General features: G+C 31.9%; 1 protein-coding gene across 1 annotated transcript; it reads left to right on the top strand.

Moving 5' to 3' along the window:
* The first annotated feature begins 16,334 nt into the window (after positions 1 to 16,334).
* On the top strand, positions 16,335 to 20,543 carry LOC139510552 (uncharacterized). The gene is made up of 4 exons (XM_071297116.1): positions 16,335 to 16,429; positions 17,847 to 18,023; positions 19,162 to 19,238; positions 20,465 to 20,543. The coding sequence occupies exons 1-4, from the start codon at positions 16,387 to 16,389 to the stop codon at positions 20,492 to 20,494; spliced, it is 327 nt and encodes a 108-aa protein (XP_071153217.1). The 5' UTR covers positions 16,335 to 16,386; the 3' UTR covers positions 20,495 to 20,543.
* Positions 20,544 to 20,826: the final 283 nt, after the last annotated feature.

The following is a 20,826-nucleotide window of genomic DNA, read 5'->3' as shown; positions in this document are numbered from 1 at the left end:
ACTGTGCACACCACACTATAGTACACTTGTATATCCCTTCCTTCTATAAGACCATTTTCATAATACTGACTTTTGACTCCGGAATTTATATTATTTTGACAGGTTACCGGACAAGTTAAAGCAAAGTAACGAAGTAACATTAATCTTCGGTACAATTTTTTGGGAAAAACTAAATCATCAGAAAACAGTAAAATCCCCTCCCCCTCCCCCATTTTTTTTTAATGCACCGATTACATTAGTATCGGTGTTTTCCTTACTAAGACATAGACTTTGCAGGGGTCGGTATCATTTTGTGCTCTTATTTCGCAATATCCCTAATTAAATAATGTGGTGGTTTTATCTACGGAAATCATCAAACACACAGACACACACACACACACACACACTCATACACCAATTGACAATTGTGTTATTAGTTTCCATTATATATTTATAATATTATATATTTTGCGTTGAAATAAAATTCACAATTTCTTTAACAGGTTTTATTAGGAACACAGCTATTCAACATATTCACATTGATTAAACAATCACAATCGTGTTGGTAAACGCTTCTATCAATAATTCAAACAAGGAAGTTAAGATTTTAACGTTATCTGTTACAGTTTATATATATTTGTATCTAGACTGACTGATAATTCACCGAGAAAATTTAATAATTTATCTGCACAATATGATTGAAATCAAAGGAATATTTTTTGTCGTCTGTGAATCATTTGTACTTTAATGAATATTATTGTAAACGACATCTGAAGTACTTTTTTTTTTACTAATATACTATATAAATCTATTTCTCTTTGTAACAGACATTGACATCACTACTCTTTTCTAACTGTAATTCCAATTAAACTATACTGCTCATCAGTTCCTCTTATGTTGCATTAGCGACACTGATGACTCTTTGGTAGTCAAACTTGCGTCTGGTGTACACAATTTTAATCCTCGTACCAATGAAAAGTTGATCACTTCATTTCATAAATATTGTCGAACGTATAAATTGTTTACCAAAATACTTAGTATGATTAGCTCCTATTTACGGTATACGTATATGGTTGAGTGCAATGCAGCTCTATTTGATAGAAAACGGAAAATAGAAAAGTAACGTTCAAAACAGTTCGGTCTATTTCTCTGCAAATTCAAAAATAAACAATTTATCAGAATAAACACAATATACATTTTGAATAGAACGAAAAACGTGGATCGTATGAATAACTCTAAAAGAATTAAAACTGAAATAAAGCAGATACTTTTTTTTAATATTTTTCCTACCCAATTTTCTCAAGAAACTTACTTTTCTTCTATTTTTAATTGTTTTCGTGTTTTTTTCTGTATTAATTTAAACTTACTTAAATAAACCTCAAATAACTGTGTTTTCTAAATAGTTTTTAATTGCTAGTTTATATTTAGCGGTTAGTAGCGGTTACCAATGATTTACATATAGAGAAGGTTTATGAATTTTTCATTTGTTTTCCCAACGTGAATTTTAGGAGGGATCCCAAGCCTAACTCATAAGATATTAATTTTCCCTTGGGTAAGTGGGCATGATTCAATTTCGTTATCTTTCCCCGTTTTTAGAAGCAACACTTTTAATTAAACTCAACGTTTGTCGGCAGGACGGATACACCTTTTTCGTCGTGCTGTCTTATTTCGAATTTCAATGGACGGAGACTACTCTAATTTTTCGCGAAATCCTGCAACCTAAAACAGATATTCCTAATGTTTTGTATAGCACGACAAATGAGGTACGAGAGTTCATTAAAATAGTGTAAAATATAAATTAACCTCAAACATGCTTGATTCAGATCAACAAACTACTTATAATTTAGCTAGGGAGGGCCAAACATGTAGTGATTTTAAGTAACAATCTTGGAGAAATAAAATTTTCTGTCATATCATTATAGTAATTTTATTTAAGATCACATAACTTTCCCCCCTTGTTGAAATCATCCCTTCGTAAATTTTACGGACGCCATCACGAGTTGGTTGACCGTTATGGAATAACCGTTTCACAAATGATATCGGATATGTTCCTTACGTCGTAACTACAATCCCCTTCCCTTTCATGAATATGACCTACCGAATTAGACTATTTACCGGATTTGTAATCACTTAAGCAACACGACGGGTGCCACATGTGGAGCAGGATCTGCTTACCCTTCCGGAGCACCTGAGATCACCCCTAGTTTTTGGTGGGGTTCGTGTTGTTTATTCTTTAGTTTTCTATGTTGTGTCGTGTGTACTATTGTTTTTCTGTTTGCCTTTTTTATTTTTAGCCATGGCGTTGTCAGTTTGTTTTAGATTTATGAGTTTGACTGTCCCTTTGGTATCTTTCGTCCCTCTTTCACCTTTTTCAACATCAATCTCATATTTTCAGAACTTTAAATACATTTGAGATTGGACTTCCAATAACTCGGGAATTTGTCGTTCCAACTTTGACATTTTCGTAAAGCATTTTTTTTAAACAGGGAGTGTGTCAAAACAACCCTACTAAAGAGCAGATGACATTAGTTAACCACTTGTTCTTCAACACAGTGAGAAAATCCCGCATCCGGAGGCTGACTTAACCTGTCATCTAAACAAATCTGTGTACTAGTTCATCGAAAATGGAAGACACATTTCACTCCAAAATATATAAATAAACCAAAATTTAAAAAAGATACAAAACTAGTATTGCTAATAGCCCCTGACTTGGGACAGTGCAAATTTTTGTGATCTGAATCCCCCTTTACATCTAGCCACTAAAGAATAAACAAACAAACAGCCATACGTACAGTAAAATCCAGTTTAAAATTTGTCCTAATCCGATGTCAGAATAGGTAACAGAAGGAACTTAGCAAAATGACAATGCAGTAACAAAGGACTATAAGCAGTATGCCTATACCACGTCAGGAATATGAGTTGTTTCCATTCGTTAGATGCTTTTAAGCTTTCGATTTTTCTATTTTATTAAGGACTCCTGTTTAAGTTTCTATTGGGGTTCGGTATTTTTGATATTTTATTGTTTACTAACAAAACAAACAGTACGCCTTAATAGTTTTGCTTCTGAAACTTATTCGAAAGCGAGAAAACAACCAATCGATAACTTAAAAGCTTGATTCGTAAAAAAAACATAAATTTTATTATTTGGTAAAATTCATATTTCCAGTCAAGAGAGTTTTTTGTCGGAAAGTATATGAAGAAGACAGTTACTGCTTGGCTTTTTTTATGATATATTAACGGATGGAAAATCAAACGTTAACCGTTACTTGTTTTGGCAGAGACTCAATATACGAACTTTAAGGATAATAATGGTTTTACAAGCCTAGATCGCATTACCTTATTTGTCACGTTGTTGTGTATTTGTGTCTCAACACCGCAAATATTTTACTCGAATGTCTTAGTACTTTATGCGTTTATAAGTATGTCTGATTACAACGATATGTTTTAAAGGTATCTCCAGTTGTATAACAAAGATCAAATAAATCGAACATGTATTATTTTGACATTCTAATGGGTAATATATATCCGTCACCAAACATGAATGTTTTCGAAATTATTTGCAATAACAACAAAATGTCTGGCGAATGGATTTAATATGTTGCAGGTGTTACATTTGAAAGAGGAAGAAGTCTTTATATCTTTTGTTTACATACTTATTTTTATCTAAAAAAATCATACTACAGTACGATGTCCTAACATTAAGGGACTGGTAATTTTCTTTCATTTGATTTCTCTTATTTTCTTTAATTTCCACACGTAAAGGAACGAAAATAAATCCAATACCTCACTACAAAAAAATATCACTTCGACGTTTGTCAATACTTTTAATCGTTATAACAAAAGTACCTTCATACCATTTCTATTGATATTTTTTGTGTTCAATAAAGTATTAAACTATTACAGAGCTTTTATAGATGGAATTTTGTGTGTGACTTAAGGATTTTTTTTTTTGATATATGGAGGTGATTGCGAAAATTATCCAACAGTTATTAAGTGGTAGTGAGCAATTATTGGCCATCGAATATTCTTCAACAGTGAGAAAAAGTCGGCTTATGAAAACATAAAAAAAAGTGAAATAATTCAAACGAGTAAAATAACGAACTCGAGTATGACAGACCTGAATCAACCACAAACAATATATTACAGGATCCTGACTTGAGAGAGGAACATAAAATATGCGGCGATGTTATACTTGTCAACCTGTGCCATCAGTGCTACAGCACAGCATAAACATAAACAGTTAACAGCATTTGCAATTTGTCCTACTAAAACATGAATATGAAGCACAAAACATATAATACAAAAATATTAATTAGACACTATGCACCAACAAGGGTACTCTTTCAAAGCTAATTATAATAAAAACATAATTCATGTTTTCCCAGGCGAAAGAATTGATCAGCATACTTCCAAATGATTTAATGTTAAGACGACATGCTCATTGTTGGTTAAATCATGTAGGTTTTGTCCATGTACCTCAATCTAAAGTATTGAATTGGCCAACCCTGTTCCGTTCACATAAATATTCAAGCTCTCTCCCCTGATATTTCTCCCACCTTTAAGTTAACAAATGATCAGGCCATAATTTATGCATTTAAAAAATTTGGACATTAATTAACACCGAAATATTATTATAAAAGCAGCAGCATACAATAAGGCGTCATTACATTTGCTAAATTATATTTCATTCTTAATTCCTTTCTCCTTTGTTAAAATAGAATCGGTCTGAGTTGACATTGTCTGAATGTCTGTCTATTTTTTATCGTAATGCATCATGAAGTATGTCTCTTCATAGTCTGGTGGATCTATTTTCAGTTTCAGGAAAAGCTACGTTAAAACAGCAAGTTGGATTCGGAAAAGTTTCATTGTCATTATTTTGCAAACATGTCTAGAGCTTCAGAACAATACAAGGCAGATGCATTAGCATCATTGCATATATTATCATAGCTTATGTTAAGTCTTTTCACAGTCTTTTGACGCCGTATCAATTTCCATTTATTTTCATAACGAAGTTTGAATTGAGGAAACGGATGTCTTGCAGTCAGCGCATTTTGAATTACATGTTTAGAACTTTTTCGGGTTTTCTGATCATGGCTTTATATCAAAACGGTTTTGTTGGCTCGTCATAGACCAAAAACAAAATGAAACTTGGTTTTTGATCAATCAAGGACAGTCATTGTGCAACTATGTTGATTTTTCATTTAAAACTGATTTTTTCCCCCCAAATAGATCTAATGTTTTCTATAAATATTTATAAAGCTCATTTTTATGATTTTAGTTTAATGCAACTCAGGATTTTTTTTCACAGTTTGATTTGGAAGAAAGGACAACAAAGTTCAATAGTTCAGTTAGTTGCACAATTACTAACAAATTTCTGTATTAATATCCTTGTAATTGTTATAAAATACATCAAATAACATAGTTACAAATCTGAACTAGATTTATATTCATTTTTTTTTTAAATTTACCTGTGACGTCTTTTTTTGTGGCGTTGATACATTCGCGTGACACAGGGTTCGTAATTCTATTATTGAGTTTATTTATATTCTTCCAGCGTTCGAGGCGCTTTTTTTATTTAACATTTTTTATCTTTAATTTTATTGTAAAATTACAAAAATGCAATCAAAATAGTGTGATTTCGATACAAAAGGCTAAATTCAAATTGTGTTAAGATAATTTATTTTGATTTATATTGTGTTTTTGTGTTATTTTGCAAAGAGAGCATAGCATGGACAAATTAACAATGAATACCAAAAGGTCGGAATAAACACTTACGGATGAGAGACGAAAAATATCAGGGTTCAGTTAAACTTTTAGATTGAAAACAAGCTGACAACACCATGCCTAAACAAACGTTACAAAACATGTATATCAACAATGGATACAAAACCTAAAACAACCGATGCTTAATTAGAACAGTGAAATAAGTCATCTTATTCACCTCAGAGTAACTCTTAAGAGCTGCATTTTCAGCTTTATTACAGATACATAATGGCTTATTTCAAAATGTCGTTTCAAAATCATCGGTGACTGTGGATGCGTTATATAAATATTTTTCAGATTAGATGTGGAAAGCATTAACCAATCTATTAAATTCAATAGAGTTTACTGTTGGTTAAAACTCTTTATAGTTACGTATGTTCTCATAAATTTATATATATATTTCGAATAATGCAATGAATTTGCAATCAGGAAGCGACGAAATTTGTTTAAACAGCAGGAGGTACACGTATCTAGATGTAAAATACCTACTTTATCTAAATCTGCTTCAAATTTCAGAGATCTAAATCAATACCTGTCATGGGTTTTATAATTCTTTTTATTTTTATTTTGAGCGTCACAATACTATTTGTGCTTCCTAGTTAGGATAAATGTATTATCAAATGAAGTTTCAATTCATTGTTTATGTCTACTAACTTTGCCATAACAACTTGAATCACACATTTTTCTCTTGTACTAATGTTTTTTAAAACACGTATATCACATTTTATTGAAATATTTACATTTTCAAGTTAAATAAATTACTTGTGACAGTAACCCATTCCACCTCGTTAAGATAATTCATATAGAGCAAAAAAATTAGTTTTGACATTTGTTTTAGATCTTATAGTTGCATGTTTTCCTAAACAAAACAATGTTTTATTATTCAAATACTTATTAATGAAATATAGATCATTGATGTTAGGAATTATACATCCATATTTCAAAATTTGAACAATCTTCAAAAATTATTAAAAAGAACACAGATGTAAAATCGTTTAAAATTACGACTGAAGATTGGTCTCATATTTAATTTTCAAAAATAAAATTCCAATACGTATCATCCGAGTGAAATATAGTGTTAAAAAATCGAATACATTTTCTAAACCACATAGTTATGGCAAGTAAACATTCTAAAGCCAATGCCCTCAACTAGGTCCTTTCGCAGGTGTCATCCCGGTTTGCCCACTTTTAATTACATGCATATGTAAACATAGAGGGAATTGTTGTTTTAACAATTATAGTTTATTTCTGAATTATAGTCATAATTTTTACCTTTAATTTACCTATATTTTTTTTATAAATGATACAATATTCTGCTTTTAAATCAAGGTAAAAGTGCAAAAATATTTTTTATTTTAATATTTTTTAAACAGGAAAATGTATAGAATTTGACAATATACCTCATATTTTATCTTTATTTATTTTTTTATAAATTATACTATATTCTGCTATTAGAAGAACCAGGCACTAATAGAAATTAATATTATCCAGTATGCAACAGGAGGAGCCCGCCCACCAAAAAGAAGAAGATGCAGAGTAATAGACACCAATTTCCAACTATTGAAAGACAGATACCGACAAGGAATTGTCAGCTTGATAGACTACTCTGACATAGCATTCCATCGTCTCCATTTCAATTGAACAACTTAGTGAAATATTGCAATAAGTGACTTTGGAAATATAATGTTTTGTGACGGCATGAAAAAGGCGACCATGCCTGATGACGTCACATAGAAAAAACACATCTTTTTGCAAATCAGTCGCAAAGAAGGAATACGTTTGCCTGCGTATTGTTTGAAAATCATTAGAGAAACAGATTCTACCACCAAATCTCGGCAAGCCTCGCGTTTTAAATTTGAAAATTTAACTGTCTCGAGTGGATAAATATCGTATCACACTCGATGCAGTGGTAGAATCTATATAGAAATATTATAGTTCCCTTTATTATACATACAGTACCCATGGTGCTCCATATTACTTATTTTACCATAGTTCTTTATTTATTCCCTATGTAATGCACTTATCAACTTTGATTCATATATTATATAAATTATGTTTGCTGCAATGAAAGAGAATTTGTATTGCAGTATTTATATCATGAAAATCATTCAGAAACTAATAAATGGTAAAGACACTTTTATAACTGAATGTCATCGTTTTGTCTTTTTTTGTATGTTAAATGATAAAATTGAATTGATATCAAGTTATTGAGAGAAAAAAACATATTTGATTTATTTATTATTTTTCTTTAAAAATCATAATAAAAAAGACGTAAATATAGTACGAAAACACTGATAAACTATATACCTCAGTTGGAACAGACCACACAATTGCATGCTCATTAAACCTTTTGTCTTTCTTGTTTTCTTTGCTAATAGATAATTGGTAAAATTAATAGTGGGCAAACCAGGAGTAAACCCTTTCTCATATTGTTACTTTTACTTGACACCGGACATTCCATGTATAAAAAACAAAGCCGAGTGATATTGAAATAAACATATTTGACGTATGCCAAACTGATATCACCATTTTAAAAACTAAATTGTTTTAGAAAATAGCGTGAAAACTAATTTTCGTTTTATTATTAAAATTTGACAAAATATAATTAAGATCATCTGATGTATCAATGAACTATGTTTGATTTATCATTGGAATCTTTATCAACGTTTGATAAATTTAAAAAAAACCACAAAAAAACTGAACTGCGAGGGCAGTTCAAAAATGAATAACAACTGTCATATTCCTGACTTGGTACAGGTATTTCCTTGTGTATAAAATGATGGACGAAACTTGGTTTTATAGCTTGCTAAACCTCTCATTATTTAGACAGTCACATTGAATTCCATTTAATTACCAAAATTGTACGAGCAAAACTAAAAAAAAACATAATAGATAAAAACGTCAATAAATTGGTCGCAGCAGTCCACATTGTAAATTAACCTCAATCACTATTTATGACTTGTACACCGGTATACTATTGTTGCCTTTATTAATAAAACAAATAACTGTTTTAACAACAAGTAAACACAAACTAGCATATAGACATACTACAAAAACGAAAGACAATAATAATAGGTATAAAAATGAGGCAGAGGAAGCGGTGATCATAGAATAGGAAGCGAACCGGCTTATGTTCTAAAAAAATTTGGATACAAAAACAGGGATATCATAAAGCTATTGCCTTTTACAACATTATAAATTCTTGCATAATATATAATTGTATTACGCTTCAATATTGGTATGTACACGTGTTATAAATATCTTTAGTAAATATACACATAGAAAGTTAGTTATTTAATAATAATATAAAAAGTTACATAGACGATGGTCTCACCAATTTTTATTTTTAAAGGCTTTATTTAGTTCTTTTTATACACTATGATCAGAAGAAACAAAATAAAACCTGTCATGTTAACGGTAACATCTCAATTAAGAATATTTCTTCAATTCATTAAAAATTAATAGATAAAATTCAGCTAATTTTCAAAATTGATTAGAATAATAGAGGAACATAGGATCAGGGATCTGTATCTTTTTCTAACTAGAGACCAATTACTCTATATTTCATTACTTTCCCTTTGCAGTCAATATTTAATAAGAGTATAACTGTTTTTTGGTTCATAAACAATATTCTGATAAATCTTGTGAAATGGGTCTTCAATACTGAATTTTTACTTTAAAAACTGAAATTTACTCTGTCATATATTGAGGGTAGCTTGGAATATATAATGTTATTCAAGGTGGTAAATGTTTTATAATCATTTTACAACTGTAGAAAGATGTGGTATGAGTGCCAATGAGACAACTTTTCATTCAAGTCACAATTCATAAAAGCAAACCATTATGGTTCAAGGTACGGTCTTCAGCATGGAGCCTAGGCTCACACCGAACAGCAAGCTATAAAGGTCCAACAAATTATGTGTAAAACCATTAAAACAGGAAAACCAACGGTCTTATCTATATATATATAACACGAGAAACGAGAAACACGTATTAACCACATAAACAAACGACAACCACTGAAAATCAGATTCCAGACTCAGGACAGGTGCAAACAATTGCAGAGGGATTAAACGTTTAAATGAAACGAAACCTTCGCACTTTTCTGACACAGTAGTATAACATCACAAGATGACCTGACAAATGATTTTTGATATAGTTGTATTTTTTTTTTAACTTTTTGTTTGTTTTTATTTTTTTGCTGCCTAGGGTATTGATATCCTTTATCATGATCCTAGAGTTTTCATTGTAACATTTTCATTCCATCACATTACCTTAAAAGATAATATTTACGTTTCTGATTAAGAGAGTTTTGAATCGATAGTTGTCAGTGTATTTTCGATCTATCAGTTTGACTGTCCCTGTTGTATATTTCATCCCTCCTTTTTTCACGGTGGGTATGGTTGTCCTGCGAGAGAACGTACTGTGCTGGTGATTTGGTCCTGACGGGTGCTGGTGGGTCCTGATTCTGTGCTGGTGGGTTTGTTTACATTGTATCAGAACGGCAATAAAACGACTGTTTTGTTGCTTAATTTTTCTCTGATGCGTCATAAGTACCATGCAAAGTATATTACAACAATATTATATTGCAAAAGTCGTGCAAATTCGTTAAACGGAATTGTCCTGACGCGGTGCTGGTGATAAGAAAAACGGTCCTGGTTCTGTGCTCCTATGTCCTGGTTCTGTGCCTTTATGTTTTAGTTAAAAGTGGCATATATTCAAGATCATTGATGATGTACTGTTATTTACTAATTAACTGTTGCCTGGTTTCTTGAAATTGACATTGTTGTGAATCCGTGTACTGTTATTATGCAAGAAAAAATACCCCTATCTTTTTTTTTTTTTTTAAATTAACTCTAATCTTATTTATTGGCCTGTTAATGGAACCCTTCTTGCCCCCTTTTAAGATAAGAAAATGTGTTTACGATTTTCGGGATTACGATCATTTTGCAAGATCACCAAAATACGTTGTAATTTATACAATACTTATATAAAGTAGATGATGTGGTATGTTTGTTGTCAATGAACAAATTTCCATAAGACACCAAAGGAAGTATGTGTTAATAACCATACGTCATCGTAATACCTTCAACAATAACCCATTAAATAAAAATGTAAAAGGTTTTGCATAAAAATGGAGAGCAAAAATATAGAACAAAGGACTTTCTGATCGTTTGAATCATATGTCTTTAGCAGCTTAAAACACATTTTTTGTGAACAATTGAGTGCTGACTATAAGAATGAAAATAGTATTGCGGGTTTGTTTGTTTGGGTTTTATTTGGGGGATGGGGATAAGTAAGAGCGAGGTTACAGTGAAAGTTTTAAGCTTGGAATAGTTTCCCATAAGATGAAAAAGTTTGTATTTTAAAAGAAAAATGTATCTTATAGCTGTTAAAAATCACTTGCTGTATCTGTAAGATTTTTTCAACATAACTTTTTTGTCTGATTGGTTATCAGTTTTTTTCTTCTTCAAAAGTTCGATAGAACACTAAAAAAATCACTATTTTATGAAAGGGCAGTTTTCAGGACAGTAACAATCAACGTAAACACGCCTGGAAAGTAAAATGCGTACTCGGCTGTCTGTAATCGACCATTTTTAGACACCCTCCTAAAAACAAACCGGGGTGGGGGTTCAGAGATGCAAATAAAGTACTTAGATCAATATTTTATCTTTTCGGGTATGGTTTATGACCCCTTCTGTGGCATGTCAATTACGGAATGTGCAAACTGCAAAAGTATCAAAACAGCTGCAGACAATGAATAATAGAGACATAATTTTGTATATAATTATGTCAAGGGGAAACTTCTTGCAAAGCATTATTATTTATATAGATATAGGAAGATGTGGTGTGAGTGCCAATGAGACAACTCTCCATCCAAATAACAATTTAAAAAGGTTAAAGTACGGCCTTCAACACGGAGCCTTGGCTCACACCGAACAACAAGCTATAAAGGGCCCAAAAAATTACTAGTTTAACTAGTAGAAAAAGAGAATTTGGTGAAAATAAAATCACTATTTTTGTAGAAAATTCACAGACCTTTGTACAGAGATTTTTGTTATGTTCAGCATGGGATCAACGCAAGGGTACATTATCCTTAAAAGTCTATTTAAAAGTATTTGAAACTAACGTTTACTTTGTTAATTGTGCATTTCAAAATTCCCCAAGGGTTACTGGGAAATAGAAATATAGTCACTTAGTCTTCTCCCGACCGGCAGTAAAACTCTTGCCGAAGTGGGGCGTCCGTTTGGCTGTGCGGGATCTATCAAGTTCGCAGTCGCGTCCGGTCAGAATGGGGACGTTAAATCCGATGTCTCGTGTAAAGAGAGTGCCACACTCTTTGCACGTTAAGAACCCTTGCACCAACTATTTGAGAGAGCCGTGGTGTAGTGGTAGTGCATCGGACTACTAACACAAAGGTTCCTGGTTCGATTCCCGTGCGGGATGAAAATTTCAGGAACTCGATTTTCGGCTCTCCCTTGACACCATTTGCGAGTATGGTCTTAAAGAAACGATGATAGTCCGTCGGAAGTGGACGATAAATGGCTGACCTGTGTTAAGAGAGAGGGCCATATCTCTTGCACGTTAACGACACCCTTGTAGATTTCGAAAAAAGAGAAGGCTAATGCTGCTACAAGGCAGTACTCGCACTCGCAAAGTGGAAAGGGATTAATATAAGTTGCAAAACTTGTTTCCCAATCCACTATAAATAAATATGTTTAAACTAAAATAAAACTCTTTGAGGGGTCCGTAGGTGGCCTGCTGCAAGGCAAACTTTCTGTTCCTATCCAATACATAAAATTGAGAATGGAAATAGGGAATGTGTCAAAGAGACAACAACCCGACCAAATAAAAAACAACAGCAGAAGGTCACTAACAGGTCTTCAATGTAGCGAGAAATTCCCGCACCCGGAGGCGTCCTTCAGCTGGCCCCTAAACAAATATATACTAGTCCAGTGATAATGAACGCCATACTAATTTCCAAATTGTACACAAGAAACTAAAATTAAAATAATACAAGACTAACAAAGGCCAGAGGCTCCTGACTTGGGACAGGCGCAAAAATGCGGCGGGGTTAAACATGTTTGTGAGATCTCAACCCTCCCCCATACCTCTAACCAATGTAGAAAAGTAAACGCATAACAATACGCACATTAAAATTCAGTTCAAGAGAAGTCCAAGTCTGATGTCAGGAGATGTAACCAAAGAAAATAAACAAAATGACAATAATACATAAATAACAACAGACTACTAGCAGTTAAATGACATGCCAGCTCCAGACTTCAATTAAACTGACTGAAAACATCCTCATTTTCCAGTGGCAGTCCAAAATTCCACGACCATTGGCCTCTTGTATGACAAGCCCTACCTATTGTATTTATTGTGAACTTTTTCTTGTCCTGAATATGCATGAAATATTTGCCACTGGACGTTAAGCAACCAACAATCAATCAATCAATAGCTTCATACTACCAATTGAGTTTAAAAGGAGAGTTGTCTCATTGGCACTCACACCACATCTTCTTATATCTATATATAAGTTTAAAAAAGAAATTCTCAGATTTAACACCTACATTTAACTTTAAAAGGTCATAACAGTTTAAAACAATACAAATCTACACACACACACACAAACTAGCTTAATTTCAAATGGTTATCAACCTGAAACGTTATCAGATCATATATAAGCTCACCTTTGTCGAGGGGTCGTGTGAGGTTCATGTATTGTCTTGGCGTCCGCAATTACAAAAAGATCTTTTCTGAAATTACTTGACCAAATGTTACCAAATGATTTTTCAAGAGTGAATCTAGGAAAAACAATATTCATCAACAAACATGACCACTGTCCGTTAAAATGTATTCGAGTTTTTAGTTACAGCCGATTCCATTAAGTATGTAGGCAAACATAATATCTTTGGTTAGCTTGCTTGTTAGCTAAACCGTACCCTCCTTTCGAAGTAGCCTGGTCGTACAGACAGAAAGATGTGTCATTTGTCGGACTAGTGTATACTCTTAAAGTAGGGTAGTTTACAATACCTAACAAAGACTTTTCTGTTTATCAAGCAATATAACCAAAGATATTCCCTTTGAAATCGGCTTTAATACCAAAAGTTCAAGCAATTAGGGCAAAACTTTCCGAGTAAAAAAAATCAAAATGTCTATCTACCTTGCACATTTCAGAACATTCAGATCAGATAACGAAACTGGGTCCAGCAACATTTATAAGCAATTTAAGATTTTGACCCTCACAGTGACCATTCACTTTCCATTCATGATCATTAAATTGAACTGTAAAACATTTCTTGGTACCTTCTTAATTCCTTTATAAGTCTTATGTAAACATAATTATGACAATAACTGTTGTGAGCACAAGATTCACTGCACACTTTTAAAGTTCTGGTTCATCAAACATTAAAATGTGAACTTAAGTTTTGAGACTTTTTTAATCGACACGATTGAGATTTTTGTATATGAGAACATGGTTTATCTATTAGTTGAAAATGCGGCTTTGAACTAGCTTTCAGTACCTGCGAGCATTCGTCGTTCAATAATGTGTGTCTTTGTGTTATTATTTAATGTGATACATTTTTGTGTTGGTACACCACTGTAACCGGCAATGAAGGAGGAAATGAGGAGGCTTGGTTAGGTGGAAGTGGGACGGGGTATGCGGAGCGCTGACAAACATGTCTATGCGGCATGGGCTTTGATCATTGTTGAAGCATCAATGTAAGGGGCATTTAATATCTTAATAAAACTATTCTTATTTTAGATACTATATATTGTTCTCTGATATTGGACGAAAGATGTTGCCCTTTTATGTAATTATATATGTTATACAAGTTACGATCATTTGAAAACACATATTAAACAGCCAAATGGATGCACAAGAGCTAAAATAGGAGTCATAGATCCTATTGACAACACTTATCTGCCCAATTTTATTGATTTTGTAACATTTGTTTCAAATATGACCAACCTCTTATCCAAAATCACCAGCACCGTATCAGGACCCACCAGCACAATGACAGGACCCACCAGCACAGTATCAGGACATGAGTAAATTGAGAAAATGCTAAATTTTAATAAATTGCAATGTTTTTTTACTAAATACTTTTGTCGTGTGGATTGCGGTATAGAAAGCGGACTCTATGAGCATTTTTGTTTTATTTTTTCAGTTCGAGATTTTCTGAAAATGAGCATTTTTGTGTTACGCTTACTGAAACAGTTTAGAGCGTCAACTTTTCAATGGTTTATATATGAACCCATAAGAAACAAAATTGAAAAATCTCAACTGTTTTCTTCCATTTTTTATGAGTGAAAACCTCAAAAATCATCATTTTCGTCTTTGTTTACATTTTTTCATTGATCACCAGCACCCGTCAGGACCGAATCACCAGCACAGTACGTTCTCTCGCAGGACAACCATACCCACCGTGTTTTTTAAAGACTAAATATTAAAATTATTGACATACAATTTTTTATGATATAACATTACGTCCAGTGTTATACTTTCTTAAATAGAATGATTAAAGGTTACTTGCAATTGTATTTTTAAAAGTAAATGTCTTCATTTTAATATGTCATTTATTTCTTTGTCATTCCATCATGTGTTTGTTTTGTATTGTCAATGTCCTGTTTATATAAAAAAAAAAAGTATCAAAATAATACATTTTGCCTTTAAATATTAGACAAACTACAACAAAAAAAGTCCATTCATTTAGAATGTTGAATTATATATAGATTACCTTTCAATTTTGAAGGACTTCATATCTATAATTTTTATTTGCCTGACAAGAAATTTACCATAAATTTGAATTTTCAAGCGTTTCCTATTTGATTAGGGACTCTTTTTTTTTTAATTTCCCTCCAAGTTCAGTTTGTTTTGTTGATTTTACTCTTTCCTTCGTCCACACACATGAAATTAATCTCATTGATATAACACAAAATAATTTGCCTTTTTATAACGTTATTTACATCCAGTTTCACATCTATTTGGAAAATTCAAGAAATTTGTTAAACGAAATTACAATATCTAATCATGGTCCGTTGGGGAGATGTATAATTAAAAACTCGAAAAAAGGGTTATTCCTCTATGAATTTACCAGTTGATTTTTTATTTAAAATTGAAACAAATGACTTTTCATTAATTATGATACAGTGAAATGATAGGAATTGATCTAGCATTCAAGTTGAGGGCACTATGAAAATAATATCTCTCGATATGTTTTTACTATCTCTTGTTAAAGAGAACAAAGGAAGATAACAACTATTTTGGCGGGTCGAAATTTGTCTCTCGACGTCAATAATCAAGTTATACGACTTATGGTTACATTAATTTTGAGTTGAAAAATCACTTTGATGTTGTGGTACGGTTTCATTTAGCTCTGACAAAATTGTCTAGAATAACTTTCCCAAAAGGAAAATAATGAACATAATTATCAACAATTTATCCTTAATTGCTATAATTTTGTACAAGAAATATCAGATTTATAATCGACCAGTGACATTTGAATAATCGTGCTCTTTATTAAATTAACAGTTACATCATTGTTTTAATATCCTATGATTATAATCTATTAAAAAAATTTTGAATATCATTATAAATTACCAAAACATCAACTTTTACTTGTTCAACCAACAAAGATGGTAAAGTTTGTAATCTTTTTTGCTTTACTTCTTGTTTTTGGTAAGTACTTAATTTCTATGTTTTCAGTTTGTGTTATGTCCGGCAGTTAATTAAGCGAGAGAAAACTCGTATATGTTGCTCATTTGATGCGTATTATTTGTGTCAGGGCTAATATCGTGCTGAAAAGGGGAGAAAAGTTTAGATCCATTATATTGTTTAGACAAGAATCCTTTTGAAAAAGTTCATTAAAACTTTTATAAATCTATATTGAGAATATTATTGCTTCAAACGTTGGGGCACGATCTGAACTTTGAAGATTGTCAGTATATGTCTCATTTCAATTCAATCTTGATTATGTAACAAGACTTTCTCCGAAAACCAGAAAGCCCCTTCTGTAAGAGAGTGTTTTGTTGTTGTCGAAATTCCTTTATTGAAAGTTTAATTTCTATTAAAGATTAACACTATTATTCATATTGTACATGTTTTGGTCAAACTAGGTGTACAATACAGATAAAGGAGAAGTTATAAAAAATCCTTTTACAATTGAAAAAAAGTATTGTAAATATCTATTAGTTTTCACTTTTTGTCATCTGTCAGATGAGTTTGAAATTTGTCTTACATATTTACATTTCACCTTTACAAATTTTTAAAGAAACATAAAACTGACCAAAATGGCTTCATTTGATATGTCAGCTTTACTTTCAAGATATGAATACTCGTACCAAAAACATATTTTGCTAAAACAATAACAATAAAATACGTTTCCCTCCCTGAAATAAATAAATTTTTATCCAGGTAAAAATTGTCTTTAGGGATGGACACAAGTTGCATGTTTGTCAAATTCATTCCAGTTTTTTTGGTAAATCAATATATTTTCACTCAATTGCACATATTTTGTACATACTTATGTATATTTCCCCCAATTTGATAGTAACATATACATTTAACATTTAAAAAATGGAATAGATGTTAAAATTATGATTTTAAAAACTTATGGTTAATAAAACAACCTAACACCAGAATGAAAAAGTGAACAAACCAGGATGACATCGCTTTGGGACTATCTGTTTACCAATGGTGGTATAGCTGGAAGTAACGCACACACACAACGGTCTTCTGTCATTATTCATTGAAACGTCACCTAAGTTTGAAGTATTGATTATAGAGTAAAATTATGGATCCGTGCGTGCTATACGGATGAAAAAATTGTATCAAATATATTTTTTTTTATTTTATGAAGTCACAGAGATATAACATAAACAAATTTGTCAAGCGAATGTAACCATACGGTATTCACATTTTTCCTTTATCAACTTAGGAATATAACTCTGTTTTCAATTTTAGTTTTAAATAAGTACTCTAATCATACTTCCTTCCTAATAACATTTAAATACCTAACCAGCGGACATAGATTTAGCATTAATTACTTTTCATGAAAAAATTCTACTTAAAGTGTTTTTTTTGTGTGTTTTTTTAGTACGTTCTCAGCATTTCAAAATAGAGAACAACAACGATTCGGTTTATATATCGTTAGTCCCTAACATGCCATTCATGAAAGCACCGAGGAAAAGTTATATTGATCCAGACAAATATACATTAATAACAGTTGCAGATGATATTGAGATTGAAATACCAGATGTCGGAATAAAAAAAGGTATGTTAGAAAATTATATCTGTCATGCACGTATCCTGCAACTTACCGAAATTGCTTCGCGACAATTGTCGTTTTAACAATGTATCAATTGTCACTAGCTAATTTGTTGAAAGCATTCATACATATTAGTTCATCTAATACTATATTCACGAAAATAACCATTGTATTGTAAAGCAAATTTATAAAAAAAGTATTTAAAAGATTTGTTTTTACTGATGACGTCGATAACCTAAAAACATATTCATTCAACTATTGGGGGTCTTATCATACATTAACAGACACACCAAAATCGCTAGCCTGTATCTAAACAGATATCGGTTATAGCTCCATCCATTGTCGGACGAGTGTTGTATGAAACTCCATGACTGCAGAATGAAGTTGCAATCCAGTGATGTATGGCTTCATCTTGTATGCACAATAGATTAATTTACTTACTGTTTGTTTTCAAACAGTTTTTAATAGAAACATGTGGAATAAACCCAATCTAATTAAAATTAAATCTCTCACTCGCTCATTTTTTAATGCTTGGTCGCTGCGTGGGAGCGACCAAGCATTAAAAAATGAGCGAGTGAGAGATTTAATTTTAATTAGATTGGGAATAAACCCATTTTCTTCTAACAGACAAACATGAACAGCAGGATCAAAACAATTTTCAATGGCATTAATCTTCCAGTTCAAAACTGGATTGTGTGTACATGACTAACACACATAATTAACCCTGCAACAATGTCAATTTCAGCATGATGATTAAGTTCAAAATTCTAAAGCGTAGGATAAATCATACTCTTTTGTTTTAATTTGTTTTAATTCAGACAATGTTTTTGTTTTTTTTTGTTTTTATTGTTGGAATTATTATCATATTAGAGTAATTAATTATTTTCTTTGAGCTATGTATTATTTTTTAAAATTCCAGGTATTCATTCAAGAAATGCTGAAAAAATGGAATAATTGTTGCTCATCTTTCAGTTAGTTTCTAGCAAGTCAATACCAATATCTTTAAAAATAGCATCATAGCTGGACAATTATCTTAAAAATTGAGGAAACAGAACTAAAAAGTTCGCAATCACGATGCATGATCTATGTGGACTATATATTGTTTTTATCTAATTTTCATTAAATTATATTTTTCCCTTTATAGGACATTTTGTATCGTTTTATGTCATAGACGAACGTTATTCAATACCGGCAATCAGATTTTTCTTCACTGATGATGATGTAAGTATTCATTCTGCTATCATAACAGAGATTCCATTAGATGTATATTTACAAATATATAACCATGCATGTAATGTATACATGTTTTTTGTTGTATTGAAAAGCAACCTAAGTGTAAAAAAAAATGTTACATCAACCATTACGAATGAATTGTACGTGCTAAGGGCTTCGTGTTGAAGGTTGTTCTATAATAATTTACTTTTACAAATTTTGACTCGAATGGAGAGTTTTCTCGTTGGCACTCATATCACATCTTCTTATATCTAGTTTTATATATTTAATAGGTAACTTACAAAACTATACGACAAAAGAGATGATTCCAGCTTCCCGATATTTCCATTTCTATGTAGCAATAATCTAGCAGCGCATGCATACGGAGTATATATCTCCCAATAGATACGATATTCCCGGGCTTGTATTTCCTATCATGATTTCCTTGATAGAGGATAACTGCTCACAGTGAAGCTATTAAACCAAGAGTTCTAAATGATGAAGTTGAAATAGTCCCTCCGTAAATTTTACGGACGCCATCACGAGTTGGTTGACCGTTATGGAATAACCGTTTCACAGATGCTATCGGATATGTTCCTTATGTCGTAACTACAATACCCTTCCCTTTTCACAAATGTGACCGACCGAATTAGAATATTTACCGGGTTTGTGATAATATAAGCAACACGACGGGTGCCACATGTGGAGCAGGATCTACTTACCCTTCCGGAGCACCTGAGATCACACCCATTTTTTTTTAGGGGTCCGCGAAGTCTTCAGTTTTATATTTTGCGTCGTCTGTACTATTGTTTCATTTTGCACTATTTTGCACTTGTCTTTTTAAGAATTTCTATCTCAATTCTTATCTGCCGTAAGGCATCCCAAAAAATCGGGCTTGAAACCTGAATTGCTATTACAAAACATTGTGATATTTATCTGTCGTCGCAATGCATCCTTCGTCTATCGTTTTTGAGTTAAAGGGTTGAAATTCTAACACTAATACTGGTTACGGTCACAGTCTGGTTGTTTGTGTTTGCTTTTGTCTACAGTTAATTGTTCACAAGTATACGCAAGGGGTACGATGATGCATATACATCCTACCCTTATGTTACATAAGACAGGAATTAATGTATATGTTATAAAAATCAAACTGCATCAATAGTAATACTGCATTGGTTGAAAATACGAATACTGTCAACCAGTTAAAACTATTTTCATATTTCTTTTATTTTCAGTATTACAACAGAATTCAATGGTACTTATAAAGGAGAAGAATATGGAATACAATTTAACAAAATAAAACATGAAACTATATTTGCACTGCTACTTTATTATTAGATCTATATTCTGTATCTTAAGGATATCATTATAAAATAGAAGATTTTTCTTTCCAACTGGCTACTTTTTCAAGAGTGGTTCCTACCCGATACCTTGCTCGTTGTAAGAGAGGTTAGTGAAATACAGGTACAAGAGAACTCAACTAGCACATTTCAATGAGGCGATTATAAATCTTTTATTTTATAGGGATAAAGATTATAACACAATGTTGAATACTGTACCCCTATTTTTGACATTTAACCTTTTATGTCTTTTTGTT

Source organism: Mytilus edulis, chromosome 2, assembly GCF_963676685.1.
Source record: "Mytilus edulis chromosome 2, xbMytEdul2.2, whole genome shotgun sequence".
NCBI classification, from domain to species: domain Eukaryota; kingdom Metazoa; phylum Mollusca; class Bivalvia; order Mytilida; family Mytilidae; genus Mytilus; species Mytilus edulis.
This window is presented reverse-complemented; position numbering and strand designations above follow the sequence as displayed.

Bases quoted from the DNA above. Each gene is read 5' to 3' on its own strand.
- LOC139510552 (XM_071297116.1), top strand. From the start codon at position 16,387: ATGGTAAAGTTTGTAATCTTTTTTGCTTTACTTCTTGTTTTTG. The intron at 16,430-17,846 runs GTAAGTACTTAA...GTGTTTTTTTAG, and splicing joins TGCTTTACTTCTTGTTTTTG to TACGTTCTCAGCATTTCAAA. The intron at 19,239-20,464 runs GTAAGTATTCAT...TTTTATTTTCAG, and splicing joins TTTTCTTCACTGATGATGAT to TATTACAACAGAATTCAATG.